This window comes from Oncorhynchus mykiss, chromosome 11 (genome assembly GCF_013265735.2).
Source record: "Oncorhynchus mykiss isolate Arlee chromosome 11, USDA_OmykA_1.1, whole genome shotgun sequence".
Lineage (NCBI taxonomy): Eukaryota > Metazoa > Chordata > Actinopteri > Salmoniformes > Salmonidae > Oncorhynchus > Oncorhynchus mykiss.
This window is the reverse complement of record NC_048575.1, coordinates 12,199,096-12,215,459: the sequence shown is the minus strand read 5'-3', so window position 1 is coordinate 12,215,459 and position 16,364 is coordinate 12,199,096. Positions and strand designations below refer to the sequence as shown.

Below are 16,364 nucleotides of genomic sequence, written 5' to 3'. Positions count from 1 at the left end.
TTCTCTCTCGCTCTTCAAAATGAGAGGCAACAGTGTAACACAAGCTAATTAAACCACAGTTTTGACTGAGGTGTTGCATGTGGTTTTGTATACTATAATTTGCTTCCAGGTCAAAACACCACATGATTGATACAATACAAGTTTTCTACCTCTGATCCCTGACTGCTGAACAGTCTGTCAAAAGGTGTTTTCAAAATCCCTGGCAGACACGCAAACAGAGCCAAGGGTCACAGTCCAGAGAAGGTTGATTCTCACACAAAGTGTCCATGTCATGCCCACCAGAAATGGTCTTAAACACACACGCACAAACAAACAGGACAATTTCATTCCCAAAGGAGAATAAAATCATTCTGGACAATAAACAACACTGGGAACGATACCTTTTGGTTTGGACTTTTTTCTTGTCCTCTAATTATGTCAAATGAAAGAAGAACCATTAGCTACAGTGACACATTTCAACATGGTGTGTTCTTTTTTTTAAAGGACGCAGGGTCATGAGAGAGTTGAGCAACAAACAGAAAATGTTGGCCAATGACAACACGCACAGACCAACCAGGAGGAAGTACCTTTTTTCAGCCTTTCCATTTTGGGAGCAGGAACTTTGATCTCTTTTTCATCTAACATACAAACAAAACCAAAAAAGAAATTAGAGACAGCATGGACCATGTCGGAGGGGACTGTACGTGCCAATTCCAAAGTGTGCATCATAGCGCCAATTTGACACGATCGCTCAATCAATATCAAACAGAAACCAGTCACTTATTCCTATCCTGTACAAAATGCATAAAATACTTAATCGATGCCCATAACCGTTGACAGTGCCCATGCTTGTAGACAGACACTAAATATAAGAGTTCAATCAACATATTTATTCCATAGACAGACGTTCAAACTACCTCACAACATAAAATATCTGAACACTGCATTTTGTTTATGTCAAGATATTAATAGGCTAGGGCAACATCTTGCAATATGCCTACTTAAAAATGGCCTAAACGGTTGTCCCTCCAGTCTGAAACAGAAATACACCCCTCTTAGTCACCATGACCTTTGGTAAATAAAACTGAAAACAGTCCGAAACCCCTCAGTAAATACTTAGCCCATGGCCACAAGTCAACGTGGACGACATTCCCAAACTCTGGGGTTCATGCTGACCTTTATGGGTCTGTTTAGCAAGAGATGGGTGAAGTTCAGGAACTTCTCTTCAATCCAATAACAGCATGGTGGCATATTAGCAGTTAAAAGTTTAACAAACATAAGTACCAAAACATTAGTTGCACATTCAGAGAATAGGCCCCGCTCAAGTGGTCATTCACATTGCATCATTCCAACAACACACTCAGTGTTAGCACTTCCAATATGTAAGCCTAATAACATCGAGTCATAGGAATTTAAGAAAATCAGTCTTCCTTGACCTACTGCTGGGTAAAGAGGCGACTTCTAGACTTAGTCTTAGGACAGACAATGCAAATAGATACAGCACGTTTTGAATTAAGTTTACATTACTACATTATTACAGTACAACAAGCTAACTAAACAAAGTTGATCAGCGCTGACGTCCTCTAACGTTGCTTTGCTTAATAAAAAGCTACATGACATCATTTTTTTCGAATTAAACTAGGAGTCACCTGAACTGCAACATCCAACGTTATCAGAAGCCTGAACAGTGTTATGTAGATGGTGAGTGAATGGTTATATAGATAGAAGAAATGGACATTACAGTAAAAGGAATTACTGTAAGGCTTAAGAGTAAAGATTAAGTGATTATTTACATTAAAAAAATGAATTACAACTAAATGCGAAACACAGTTTAACTTGGAAAAATGAAAAGATTAGAATAGCAAAGGATTCATTCAGGTCAGAAAACAGATGAGCAAAGAATTAGTGCATCACAATGACGGTGAGAAGTACAGATTGCAGAATCTTAGAAAAAGTATAAAGCATAGTCCCAAAAATCCAGGTCAATATTCCCAATGGCAAGCACCACTGCAGCAAGGCCAAAGTCGACTAGGACAAAAACATAATATCCTTATTTCAGACACTCTTTTCACAGAGTCCTTCATTTGACAGGATCAGCGCCAGATTCAACTTCCTCCAGTTAAAGATGAGGGGGGGGGGGGGGGGGGGGTGAGGTGACCTTTGGGTGACCTTAGACCTCACCCAGTAGACTACTCTCCTTCTGCTCCTCATGGATGGCAGGCTAATAGGCGAATGCTCAGGAGCGTTTGGCTATTGATCCTGTAGGTCTAATATAACGCCCTGAACCCCACCGTCATTCTGGGACGTACCAGCATCACCCTCCTCCTCCTCTGCTGTCTGACTCTCTGGAATCTCTGGATCCTTCTCTACGGGAGGAGTGATCACATCATAGAGAAACGTGAAGAAGCCGTAAAACCAATCAGAGCCTTCCTCGGCTAAAATACCGAAGATTTCCTCTAGGGAATCTGCGTTTTCATTAGTAATTTCACCGCCATCTTTGGTCAAGCCTGACGAGAGAAAGAGGAGAAAAACAAGGAGGAGAGAAGAGGAGCGAGAGGATAGAGGATGGAGAGAGAGGGAAGAGAAATGAATAAAGTGGATGGTAATGCAGGAAAGAGAGAGGCGTATAAGTCGAATAGAAGAGCGGCAAGAAAATACCCCCCTTTAATAGTTGTGTAGCGCTCTTGAAAGTGTTGAATAATGAAATGTCGTTGCCAGCTATGTTCAGGGATTGTGGTCGGTAAGGTAGAGTCTTTTGTTCTGGTCTTTGATTTTTTTTTGTCTTTATTAGTGCCTTTATTTATTAGGATACACAGGACAAGAGCTATTAGGCTAGGCATTGTGGGAAATGAGAAGTGTCAGTAATAAAGCAGTATTTTAGATACTGTACATGCGGCAGGTGACCAACGTTACAACAACCATAAGCAATATTGTTGGTTTTCAGCACAAATGCACAACAGAAATGTAGACTGTCGAAGTTAAATAACGCTGTGTAGATGCAGCCACAGGACTTCAAAGCTCTTTTGAGCCGTATACTAAATTAAATAGCTACTGCTGAACTACTCTGTGCAGGAGTACTTACATGGAACTATTTGTTTAACAAAGACTTTTGTTAATTAAACAAAGACTGGCAGTTTTTAAAGCCACCCACTTGAGTTTTTCCCCATTGAAGTAAGCTCTAAGTAAGCGGTTAAGTTCATGGCACTGGTACTCAAACACAAGAAAACCAAGTCAGTCATGCATGAGTAACATGTTAGAGGTCACAAAAAGGTCATTATTAGAAGAAAATGCACTTGCCGAGTAGTACTTTGGCGTCCTCCACATCGAAGTCGCCGTCGCCGTCTGCGTCATACGCTGAAAGTTTACCTGCAAAAAGGGAATAGTCTTAAAGTCATATCATAAACAATGTTCATAGTACAGTCCTTTCCACAAATGAGCCTGTTCTTGGCCTTTCCATCAAAATCATTGTGTGTGTGTGTGTGTGTGGGGGGGGGGGGGGGACTAGGGGACATACACTTCCTCTGTAATTACAGACAGTTAATAGGTCATTGGGATTCTTTAAATGTGACTCTCCTGATTTTAGTGATACTTCACTACTTGCCAATGACGTCATACTACGGTGTTCAGAGTGGAACCATATCATATCTACAGCTCAGCTCTGAATTCCTTCTGTATTTCTGAGAGGGAAGTTGTGGTCATGGTCATACTGCAGCAGTAATATATATATATATATGTATATGAAGCGGCAAGCACTCGACTAGCCCTAGGCCTACCACAGCCGAATACAGGCAGCTTGATGTAGCCAACAAGTACAGCCCCTGGATAGGACGCTAGTGGGTCACAGGGCCTTGATGAAATGAAGCTATACCTTCAATCCAAAGAATTTGCTTATTCAAAATCAGATATGAGAAGAAAAAAATGTTGTATGAGTCAAAGCCTAATAAATAAAAGGGACTAGTAAAAACAAACCAATCAAAAGACCAGGAAAAGAAACATCAACAAGCCATGCAACATACATGCCATTTAGCAGACACGTTAATCTAAACGATTTAGTCATGCGTGCATTACATTTTCGTATAGGTGGTCCCAGAGGGAACACCAGTAAGACAATTATGTTGTACTGCATATTGTTAAATCATTATTTTGAGGCATACTATAATGTAATCTATTCAAAACTAATAACAGATAGAATTGAAGATTGGTTATACATGCAAGTAAAGACCATACCTTGTAAAACCTCTGAAAAGTTAAAACGGAATTCCTTTGCTCTCTCTGCTTTGCAAGATTAAAAGACACACAGGAGCAGTTTGTTTATAGGGACATCATCAATATCAAAAGTTAATGAAACAGTAACAGTGTCAGTATTACTTCATGTTACACATTAAATTGGGTACAAAAATGTAATTTAAAAAAACCATTTTTACAAAACCCTCTTACTAATTTCAATCGGAATTCCTCTTTCCCCCTTAAAATTTTCTTCATAAAGTCATGGCCTTCTGTCAGAAACGGATCTCTGTCTAAACCACATAATGCCTTCTCAGAATCATACAGGAAGTAAGTGGCGTTCTCATGCACCTACAGAAAGCTTTGTGGTCAGAACATCATCGTCTATAGGGGATTACTCAATTTAGGCTAAACACTGCAGGTTGAAATGTAGCATACAAACTAGGGATGCACGATATAGCGGTAAGCATATCGGAATAGTCGCTAAAAATGCCAACATCGGCCCGATGTCTAGTTTAACGCCGATGTGCAAAATCGATGTCAAAGCTGACGTGCATACCTATATAACGTAGGTAGATGACTAATGACGCCACAAAAAAATATAGCGTTAACATGCAACATAGCATTCCTAACCTAGCCCACAATGTCTGCTGTGTGGATCGAGCAGTCAACAAGTCGCGCAGTCATTTGAAAGAGTAAGAAACAGGGTTTTACGTGACATGTTACAGACACAGCTGGACAAGATGGAAACGAACACAGTGACAGTGTACACCGAGGAAGAGGCGCCACGGACACAGAGTTGAAAGTTCACTGCTTGACATGTATGATGAAATCCTGGTTGAGACTGAACAAATGAACAATGAAACAGCACAGTAAGTGAAAGAAACAGGTTTTGATTATGTTTTACTGGTAATGGGGACATTTGTAAATGCCAACAAAATAACTTTTTGGTCAGTGTGTGTGTTTCAACTATTTCACTGTACTAGAATGCTTAAAAAGGCTGTGGTTATTGGTATCGGGTTTTTTAGCAAGGAAAATGTCTTATCGGTGCATCCCTAATACAAACATAACCCAATGCCCTAAATTTGACATGATATGTTGTATATTGCAATACATACATTTTGTAACGTTGTGCATTTTTATATTTAATCAGATATAACTTAATTCTTATTGTAACACAAAAGGGCAAGAGTTTATCAGATAACGCTTTGTTTATTTTTCAGCCTGTTGATAGTTACTTAGAAATGACTTGTTAAAACAGTAGCCTGATTAAATAATACTTCCATGGTAATTACACTTTGGTTTCTTTGAAATTCATTGACATACCATTTTTTTTGTAATTAGTAGTTACCAATAGTGTGTAATTCTTTGAGGTGAGTATTGTAACCACAAAAGGTTCCTTGGTGAGTAACATGTCAATACCAGGTACCAGCTTAAACCGAGCTGTAAAATAAAGCATTACTGTTTATCATAGGGCTGTGGGGAGGTCAGGTGACTCACCGATGACATTGTCGTAGTCCACCAGGTCAAACCACACCACGGCCACAGAGCTCCAAACCCCCAGCAGGGCCAGCACCATGAACCAGGTGAAGATCTTTGTTCCGCTAAAACCACCACCACTAGCAGCAACAGAAGCCTCCACTTTCACACCATTCTTATTCACCACTGCTGCAGGCTTCACCTCTGGAAAAGAAAGGACACAATGATTAGGTTAATAATTCTGACTGGAACATAGGCTACCGGGACATATCTCAGGCATTCTTACTGGAGCATACTGTAGGCTACGCTACCGGGACATATCTCAGTCATTCTTACTGGAGCATACTGTAGGCTACGCTACCGGGACATATCTCAGTCATTCTTACTGTAGCATACTGTAGGCTACGCTACCGGGACATATCTCAGTCATTCTTACTGGAGCATACTGTAGGCTACGCTACCGGGACATATCTCAGTCATTCTTACTGGAGCATACTGTAGGCTATGCTACCGGGACATATCTCAGTCATTCTTACTGGAGCATACTGTAGGCTACGCTACCGGGACATATCTCAGTCATTCTTACTGGAGCATACTGTAGGCTATGCTACTGGGACATATCTCAGTCATTCTTACTGGAGCATACTGTAGGCTACGCTACTGGGACATACAGTGCCTTGCAAAAGTATTCAGACCCCTTGGATTTCTTCACATTTTGTTGTGTTACAAAACGTGATTTAAAATTGCAATAAATCTGTTTTGTCAACAATCTACACAAAATATTATGCCATGTCAAAGTGGATGATTTTTTCAAATATAGTTTTTTTAAAGACTATTTCAAAAGAAGGTTGTTGCATAAGTACTGAGCTCCCTGAATCAATACATGTTAGAAACACCTTTGGCATCCATTACAGCTGTGAGTCTTCTTGGGTAAGTCTATAAGTGTTTGGATTGTGGAATATTTGCCCATTACTCTTTAAAAAAACATGGAACTCTGTCAAGATGCTGGGGATCATGGCTAAACAGCAATTGTCAGGTCTTGCCATAGATTCAAGCAGATTTAAGCAGACTGAAGCAAGTTTTTCTCTAGGATGTTGCATGTGCTTAGCCAGTTTATTTTTATCCTGAAAAACTCCCCACTATTTGCCGATGTCAAACATACCCATACCATGATGCAGCCACAACCAAGCTTGAAAATAAAGAGGCAGACACTCACTCAGTTATGTGTTGGATTTGCCCCAAACTTAAGGCTTTGCATTCAGGCCAAAATGTGTGTTTTGCACTGGCTCAATGCACACTCACTAGACTCTACCCACACACTCACTACAGAGAGTCCAACACACACACACACACACACCACTACTCTGTTTATTATCATCCTGATTGCCTTGTCACTTTTACCCCTACCCACATGTACATAATGTATTACCTCAACTACCTCGTACCCTGCACATTGCCTCACTTCCGGCACTCCTTGTATATAGTCTCATTATTACTTTGTGACTATTTACTTTTTTTCAAATTTGTTTTACTTTTTAACTCAATATTTTATTTTATTTTTTCAATTGTACCTTTATTTATACAGGTTTTTCTCATTGAGATAACATATTTTCCAATATAGACCTGGTCCAATAGCAGCAGGGGGAACAACATTTCAGACAAAACATCTTACATACTATAACACAACATTAAACAAAAACACACATACAGTACAACAAAAACATTTTACGTTAAAAACACAAAAGTCTTGACTAAAAACAGCTGGCCTAAAGACAATTACACTCGTCTATGATATCTACGTCGAGCAAGTGTTTAAAGTCCACCAACAAAAGTAGATCAGGCCTCCCGGGTGGCGCAGTGGTTAAGGGAAGCAGTGCGGCTGGTTGGGTTGTGTATCGGAGGACGCATGACTTTCAACCTTCGTCTCTCCCGAGCCCGTACGGGAGTTGTAGCGATGAGACAAGATAGTAGCTACTACAACAATTGGATACCACGAAATTGGGGAGAGAAAAAAAAGGGGTAAAATTAAAAAAAAAAAAAAAAAGTAGATCATAAAATTTTAAAATGTTCAGGAAAGAATTTCAGGACCACAGAGCTAAGAAACCAAAACTATTTCTAACATGACCTGTTCTAATTTTTGGTACTGTTCGAAGCAAATGAGAATGGGACCGTAATGATATTGATATTTATTTACCGACCTGACTAAAAATGAACAGAGATAAAATGGCATTTTACCCAGTATGGCCTTAGAAATCAGTGTATGCCAGTGTTTATGCCTACGCAGTATTTAAGCCTGGTCAATGATGACCAGCCAACAGCTCTGTAGAGATCACAATGATGTGTTAAACAATTTTGATTTGTAATGAACCTGAGGGCTGCATGATACACTGAATCAAGTGCTCTCAGGGTAGTGGCTGAGGCCTACAGTGCTGTGAAAAAGAATTTGCCCCCCTTCCTGATTTCTTATTTTTTTGCACATTTGTCACACTTAAATGTTTCAGATCAAACAAATTTAAAATATTACACAAAGATAACCCAAGTAAACACAAAATGCAGTTTAAGTGATAGCTTTTTTCCCTTTAATAAATACAATTATCCAAACCTTCATGGCCCTATGTGACAAAGTAATTGTCCCCCCCTTGTTAAATCGTGATTTTACTGTGGTTAATCACATTTTTTGGAAAGCTGAGTTCAATTTCACTAGCCACACCCAGGCCTGATTACTGCCAGACCTGTCAAATCAAGAAATCATTTAAATAGAACCTGTCTGACAAAGTGAAGTAGGCCAAAAGATCTTAAAAAGCAAGACATCATGCCACAATCCAAAGAAATTCAGGAGCAGATGAGAAACAAAGTAATTGACATTATCAGTCTGGAAAGGGTTACAAAACAATTTCTAAAGCTTTGGGACTCCAGCAAACCACAGTGAGCGCCATTATCCACAAATTGAGAAAATTTGGAAGAGTGGTGAACCTTCTCACTTTTGGCAAAAAACATCTTGATGATCCCCAAGACTTTTGGGAAAATATTCTGTGGACTGAAGAGACAAAAGTTTAACTTTTTGGAAGGTGAAGTCCCGTTACATCTGGCGTAAAAGTAACACAGCATTTCAGAAAAAGAACATCATACCAACAGTCCAATATGGTGGTGGTAGTGTGATGGTCTGGGGCTGCTTTGCTGCTTCAGGACCTGGACGACTTGCTGTGATTGATAGAACCATGAACCATGGTTTTGGAGTAGCCTAGTCAAAGTCCAGACTTGAATCCGATTGAGTGGCGTGACCTTAAAAAGGCGGTTCATGTTCGAAAACCCTCCAATGTGGCTGAATTAAAACAATTCTGCAAAGTGCAAAGAAGAGAGTGGGCCAAAATTCCTCCACCGCGATGTGAAAGACTCATGGCCAGTTATCGCAAATGCTTGATTGCAGTTGTTGCTGCTGAGGGTGGCACAACCAGGTATTAGGTTTGGGGGCAATTATTTTTTCCATTAAGGTTTGGATAGCTTTTTTCCCCAAAATAAATCATCACTTAAACGGCATTTTGTGTTTACTTGGGTTATCTTTGTGTAATATTTAAATTTGTTTGATTATCTGAAACATTTAAGTCTGACACGTGCAAAAAAATAAGAAATCAGGAAGGGGGCAAATACTTTTTCACAGCACTGTATAACATCACTAAAATCTAAAACTGAGGTCATACAGGCACGTGGAGGCCACACACACTATTGAGCCTCATTTGGACTTGTTTTAAGGACATTACGTCAAAGTTGGATCAGCCTGTAGTGTGGTTTTCCACTTTAATTTTGAGTGTGACTCCAAATCCAAACCTCCATGGGTTGATAAATTTCATTTCCATTGATAATTTGTGTGTGATTTTGTTGTCAGCACATTCAACTATGTAAAGAAAAAAGTATTTAATAAGAATATTTCATTCATTCAGATCTAGGATGTGTTATTTTAGTGTTATTTTAGTGTTCCTCAGCCTAGGGGCAAAAAAGTATTTAGTCAGACACCAATTGTGCAAGTTCTCCCACTTAAAAAGATGAGAGGCCTGTAATTTTCATCATAGGTACACTTCAACTATGACAGACAAAATGAGAAAAAGAAATCCAGAAAATCACATTGTAGGGTTTTTAATTAATTTATTTGCAAATTATGGTGGAAAAAAGTAATAAGTTCTGTATGTACATTCAAAAAATAGACAATTGGTTGTTAACAACTTAACTGAAGCTATGGTACATGTTTCTAAATGGATGACTAAGTCTTGCCTGTATTTAAATAGCAACAAGAATGTATGTACTTCTATGTACTTATCAAGGGTCTCCCGAGTGGCGCAGTGGTTTACAATGTACAATCTCTGCTGTGCCACCAGAGATTCTGGGTTTGAGCCCAGGATCTGTCGCAGCCGGCCACGACCGGGAGGTCCATGGTGCGACGCACAAATGGCCCAGTGTCGTCCGTGTTAGGGAGGGTTTGGCCGGCAGGGACATCCTTGTCTCATCGCGGTACGGTGTTTCCTCCGACACATTGGTGCGGCTGGCTTCCGGGTTGGATGTGCAAAAAAGTATGTACTTCTCTAAGGAATCCATTGATTCTTCCCAACCAGCTGTTCTTGTTAATGGGGAGAATATGAAAGTTGTGTCTAACTTCAAGTATCTTGGTGTCATTTTGGACTCCAAATCATTTACAAATATAATTGATTTAGTCTGGATAGCTTTAAGCAGTATGTCGATGCAAGCCTTGCCTTTAAGATCCTGCATGGTCTTGCCCCACCACCCCTATGCCGGCATATCATGCTCAAGGAAAGCACGGCCAGGATAACAAGGGCAGTAAACTAGAGGGGATTGCGCTGTTCCTTTTGGACACAGTAAAAAAAATGTTTTTTAAATATATGTTTATATCAGCCAATCAGCCTTCTCTGTTAGAGCAACAATATACTGGAATGCAATGCCCATGGACTTGAGAAGCTGCACTGATTATTGTACTTTTAAATTGAAAACATGGCTAAAATCTATCCAAACCTGTACATGAGTTATCTGTGGTTCCTCATATGTAAGACAACAGTTGATGACAGTGTTGTTGTTGTTAGAATTATATATTATTGGATGCATTGCATTTGTATTTTGAATTGTGGCTGTGTAATTGTCCTTAGCTCCCACAAGAACTGTTTGTTTTGTTCGATTAAGTCCATATTTATGTCCAAATACCTCCGTTTTGTTCGCATGTTTAGTTCACTATTCCAAAGGCACAATGCGCGAGCGCAAAATCAAGACGAAAAGTCAAGAGTTCCATTACAGTTTGTAGAAACATGTCAAACGATGTCTACAATCAATCTTTAGGTATTTTATTAATACATCTTCAATAATATTCCAACCGGACAATAGCGTATTCATTACAGAGGAAAATGGAACAGCGCACCGCGTGACCACGCAGTAAACAACTGATTGGCCTCAGCCTAGTACACTTGTTGAAACAGCTCTTATTCGACACCCTTCCACAATAGAAGCCTCAAACAACTTTCTAAAGACTGTTGACATCTGCTGGAAGCCTTGGGAAGTGCAATCTGGCCCCATAGACACAGCATATTGGACAGGCAATCACTTAAATGAAACTACAAACCTCAGATTTCCCACTTCCTGGTTGGATTTGTCTCAGGTTTTCACCTGCCATATGAGTTCTGTCATTCTCACAGACATCATTCAAACAGTTTTAGAAACTCCAGTGTTTCATATCCAATACTACTAATAATATGCATATATTAGCATCTGGAACAGAGTAGCAGGCAGTTTACTCTGGGCACCTTATTCATCCAAGCTACTCAATACTGCCCCCGTCACCAAGAAGTTAAGATTTTTTTGAGGAGCCGAGGGCCCATGCCAAATCTTTTCAGCTTCCTGAGGGGCAAGAGGTGCTGCTGTGCCCTCTTCATGACAATGTTGGTGTGTGTTGACCATGTTAAGTCCTTAGTGATGTGGATGCCAAGGAACATGAAGCTCTGGCCCGCTCGATAAGGGCGTGCTCTGCTCTCATTCTTCTATAGTCCAATATTAGTATCTAACATATATGGGCAATTTTCTGGATATGATAAGAGTATTTTTTGTAATTATTACTAGCCCACTATGTCTGCTGTGTGGATCGAGCAGTCGAGTCAATTTCAGCGAGACAACTCAAAGGTGAAATCCATTAAAGCCAAGATAAAGGAATTCATTGCCATGAACGATGTGTTTACAATACAGCGTTGGTATTAACGCATTACTTGTTTGACTGCAACTTCTGGGGTAGATATCTTTAGCTTGGTACCTAGCTAGCACCAATACAACCAGGCTGAAAACAATGACCAGTAAAAACTACAGTAATTTTCATTATTCTTAGCAATATTTTAGGAATCCTTGTGAGTAAGTATAAGCTAGGTAGCCACTTGTTGTTCACCTATTGAAATTGAACTTCAGTTCATGAAAATAAATAGCTAGCCAGCTAACCCTGTTGCCCAAAGCGAATTTTATAAGCAGCTAGCTAGCGTCATCTGGCTAGCGAGCTTGACTGGACCGGGTTGTGTGTTGTGACGCTAGCCACAATAAGGATTAGGCACAATACTGGAATTTGCAGTTTGCCTTCAAAATAAAATATGTCATTGACAGGGTTGCAAATGAATACAAATATTCAAATTATTCCAAACTTTTATTTTGAAGGCTAACCGCAAAGTCCACTCTTGTGGCTAATCCTTATTGTGGCTAGCTTCACATAGATGGGTTCGACCACTATTAATCAAATAAGAACCGTCTTATAAATTAGGGTTATTTTAGATGATGAAACCTAGCTATATAATTAGCTAGCTAACTATAGCTACTGAAACAGATTATGTTGTGTTATTTGTCACGTGAAATAGTGTTATTTCACGTGCATCTTTTTTGACATGCAAAGATCCAAACAGAGTTCCATAGAAATCCCGGTTGAGAATGAAACTACGAAACAGCACAGCAAGTAAGTAAAATAAATAGGTTTTGATTATGTTTAACTGGTAATGGGGACATACGTAAACGCCAACAAATTAACTTTTTGGTCAGTGTGGTGTGTGTGTAACCTTTATTTAAACTAGGCAAGTCAGTTAAGAATAAATTCTTATTTACAATGACAGCCCGGACAATCCTGGGCCAATTGTGGGCCGCCCTATGTGACTCCCAATCACGGCCGGATGTGATACAGCCTGGATTCGAACCAGGGACTGTAGTGACACCTCTTGCACTGAGATGCAGTGCCTTAACACACACACATAGATGCAGTGGTCTAACTATTTAACTGTGCTAGAATGCTTAAAAGGCCGCAGTTTATATATATATATATATATATACACATATACATATACATATATATATATATACACATATACATACATACATACATACATACATACATATATATACACATACATATACACATACATACATACACACACACACACACACACAGTGCCTTGCGAAAGTATTCGGCCCTCTTGAACTTTGCGACCTTTTGCCACATTTCAGGCTTCAAACAAAGATATAAAACTGTATTTTTTTGTGAAGAATCAACAACAAGTGGGACACAATCATGAAGTGGAACAACATTTATTGGATATTTAAAACTTTTTTAACAAATCAAAAACGGAAAAATTGGGCGTGCAAAATTATTCAGCCCCCTTAAGTTAATACTTTGTAGCGCCACCTTTTGCTGCGATTACAGCTGTAAGTCGCTTGGGGTATGTCTCTATCAGTTTTGCACATCGAGAGACTGAATTTTTTCCCCATTCCTCCTTGCAAAACAGCTCGAGCTCAGTGAGGTTGGATGGAGAGCATTTGTGAACAGCAGTTTTCAGTTCTTTCCACAGATTCTCAATTGGATTCAGGTCTGGACTTTGACTTGGCCATTCTAACACCTGGATATGTTTATTTTTGAACCATTCCATTGTAGATTTTGCTTTATGTTTTGGATCATTGTCTTGTTGGAAGACAAATCTCCGTCCCAGTCTCAGGTCTTTTGCAGACTCCATCAGGTTTTCTTCCAGAATGGTATTTGGCTCTGTATTTGGCTACTTCCATCTTCCCATCAATTTTAACCATCTTCCCTGTCCCTGCTGAAGAAAAGCAGGCCCAAACCATGATGCTGCCACCACCATGTTTGACAGTGGGGATGGTGTGTTCATGGTGATGAGCTGTGTTGCTTTTTCGCCAAACATAACGTTTTGCATTGTTGCCAAAAAGTTCAATTTTGGTTTCATCTGACCAGAGCACCTTCTTCCACATGTTTGGTGTGTCTCCCAGGTTGCTTGTGGCAAACTTTAAACAACACTTTTTATGGATATCTTTAAGTAATGGCTTTCTTCTTGCCACTCTTCCATAAAGGCCAGATTTGTGCAATATACGACTGACTGATTGTTGTCCTATGGACAGAGTCTCCCACCTCAGCTGTAGATCTCTGCAGTTCATCCAGAGTGATCATGGGCCTCTTGGCTGCATCTCTGATCAGTCTTCTCCTTGTATGAGCTGAAAGTTGAGGGACGGCCAGGTCTTGGTAGATTTGCAGTGGTCTGATACTCCTTCCATTTCAATATTATCGCTTGCACAGTGCTCCTTGGGATGTTTAAAGCTTGGGAAATATTTTTGTATCCAAATCCGTCTTTAAACTTCTTCACAACAGTATCTCGGACCTGCCTGGTGTGTTCCTTGTTCTTCATGATGCTCTCTGCGCTTTTAACGGACCTCTGAGACTATCACAGTGCAGGTGCATTTATACGGAGACTTGATTACACACAGGTGGATTGTATTTATCCTCATTAGTCATTTAGGTCAACATTGGATCATTCAGAGATCCTCACTGAACTTCTGGAGAGAGTTTGCTGCACTGAAAGTAAAGGGGCTGAATAATTTTGCACGCCCAATTTTGCAGTTTTGGATTTGTTAAAAAAGTTTGAAATATCCAATAAATGTCGTTCCACTTCATGATTGTGTCCCACTTGTTGTTGATTCTTCACAAAAAAATACAGTTTTATATCTTTATGTTTGAAGCCTGAAATGTGTGTGTGTATATATATATATATATATATATATATATATATATATATATATATATATATATATATATATATATATAGGGGAGGAAAATATTGGATATTGGTATCGGCCAAAAATGTAATATCGGTGCATCACTAAATTACTAGTATGGCCATGTCAGCACACCACTACTAAGCACACACCCCTGAGGGGCCCCAGTGTTGAGGGTCATTGTGGCGGAAGTGTTGTTGCCTACCCTCAACAACTAGGGCCGGACATTCAGGAAGTCCAGGATCCAGTTACAGAAGGAGGGGTTCAGTCCCAGGGTTCCTAGCTTGGTGATGAGCTTGGAGAGGACTATGGTGTTGAATGCTGAGCTGTAGTCTATGAACAGCATCCTCACTGAGATATTTCCCCTCTTGTCCAGGTGGGAGAGGTCACGGTGATTGTGTCATCTGTGAATCTGTTTGGGCAAAAGGCAAATTGTAGTGGGTCCAGGGTTCTGGGATGATGGTGTTGATATGTGTCATGACTAGCCTTTCAACGCACTACATAATTACAGATGCTACAGGGTGATAGACATTTAGGCAGGTTACCTTGGAGCTCTTGGGAACAGGATCATCTTGAAACATGTTGGGATTATAGACTGGGACAAGAGATTGAAAAATGGTCAGAGATCTCCAATTACGTAGAAATGTTTTCAGTGAGACCCTGGGAATGTTCCCCCTCTAACAGTTAAATACATCTATATTTTTAAATACAGTAGAGGGGTAGTGTCACATCATACTTTGTGACATTGGCTATTCACGAGGAAACTAGATAGAGAGTTGATAGTGATATTAAATATCACCTCTCGTTTAGGATGTGTAAAGAAACAATGTGATAATCAACTAGAAAATAAATGGTCAATACATAAGGTCTTGCTGGATCCTCAAGAGGTTTTAACTCAATTAAGAAGTTTATGAAACATTGAAGACCAAGACTACATTTTATTGCCATTTCTGGGAGTGACCATAGTCACACACCAAAATAGGCCCATCTCAAAATGGACAGATCAATTAGGCTCATCATATCAAAAAATGTGCCTTAGACAGCTTTGACAAAACAACTAAAATGGAGGGCACTGTACAGAAGCACAAGCTGCGCAGGAACAGGTGAAACCAATGAGAGTGGCACTGCAATAGCTCATTAGGACCCGCTAGGTTTACAAAACAATTCCTCCATAGAAGGAAAATAAGACGTTCTGGGGCCAGGGAAAGAGATGTGGCCACTACATGAACAGGTACTGTAGTCATAGTGCTGTAAATGGAACTATACAACCATAAATAGAGTGATGGTGACAATATGACCTGATGGAAAGAGTGGGGAGAGTTAGAGCGAGGAAGATCATGTGTGAACAGGTGTTGTTATTCAACTACTAAAGGCTTCAAAGAAACAAGGTTTAAACACACACAGCTACCCTACTCTAACTGTACAAGTTCAAGAGCATTACTGTAGACAAGGTCACGTTCTTCAGTTAAACAATACAACAAAAATACTCTGGCCTTGGTCACAAATAAAAACATATCCTGTTTGTGACAGTATCCGAGCCATGACAAGTCACTATGTTCTATATATAGTCCTTCTAAATATTTAGCACACACACACACACACTACCA

General features: G+C 39.8%; 1 protein-coding gene across 24 annotated transcripts in view; it reads right to left on the bottom strand.

Annotated features, from left to right (window-relative positions):
* Positions 1-16,364, bottom strand: part of LOC110535277 (aspartyl/asparaginyl beta-hydroxylase) — a 52,953-nt gene that overhangs the window by 30,898 nt on the left and 5,691 nt on the right. For 6 of the 24 annotated variants that reach the window (XM_036934872.1, XM_036934875.1, XM_036934881.1 and 3 more), the window contains exons 2-5: positions 5,704-5,886; positions 4,207-4,254; positions 3,277-3,345; positions 567-617 (exon numbers count right to left, since the gene is read on the bottom strand). In XM_036934872.1, the coding sequence (XP_036790767.1) occupies positions 567-617; positions 3,277-3,345; positions 4,207-4,254; positions 5,704-5,886 (351 nt within the window). The remainder of the gene's footprint in view (positions 1-566; positions 618-3,276; positions 3,346-4,206; positions 4,255-5,703; positions 5,887-16,364) is intronic. The other 18 variants (XM_036934877.1, XM_036934883.1, XM_036934888.1 and 15 more) reach the window with 5 other exon arrangements.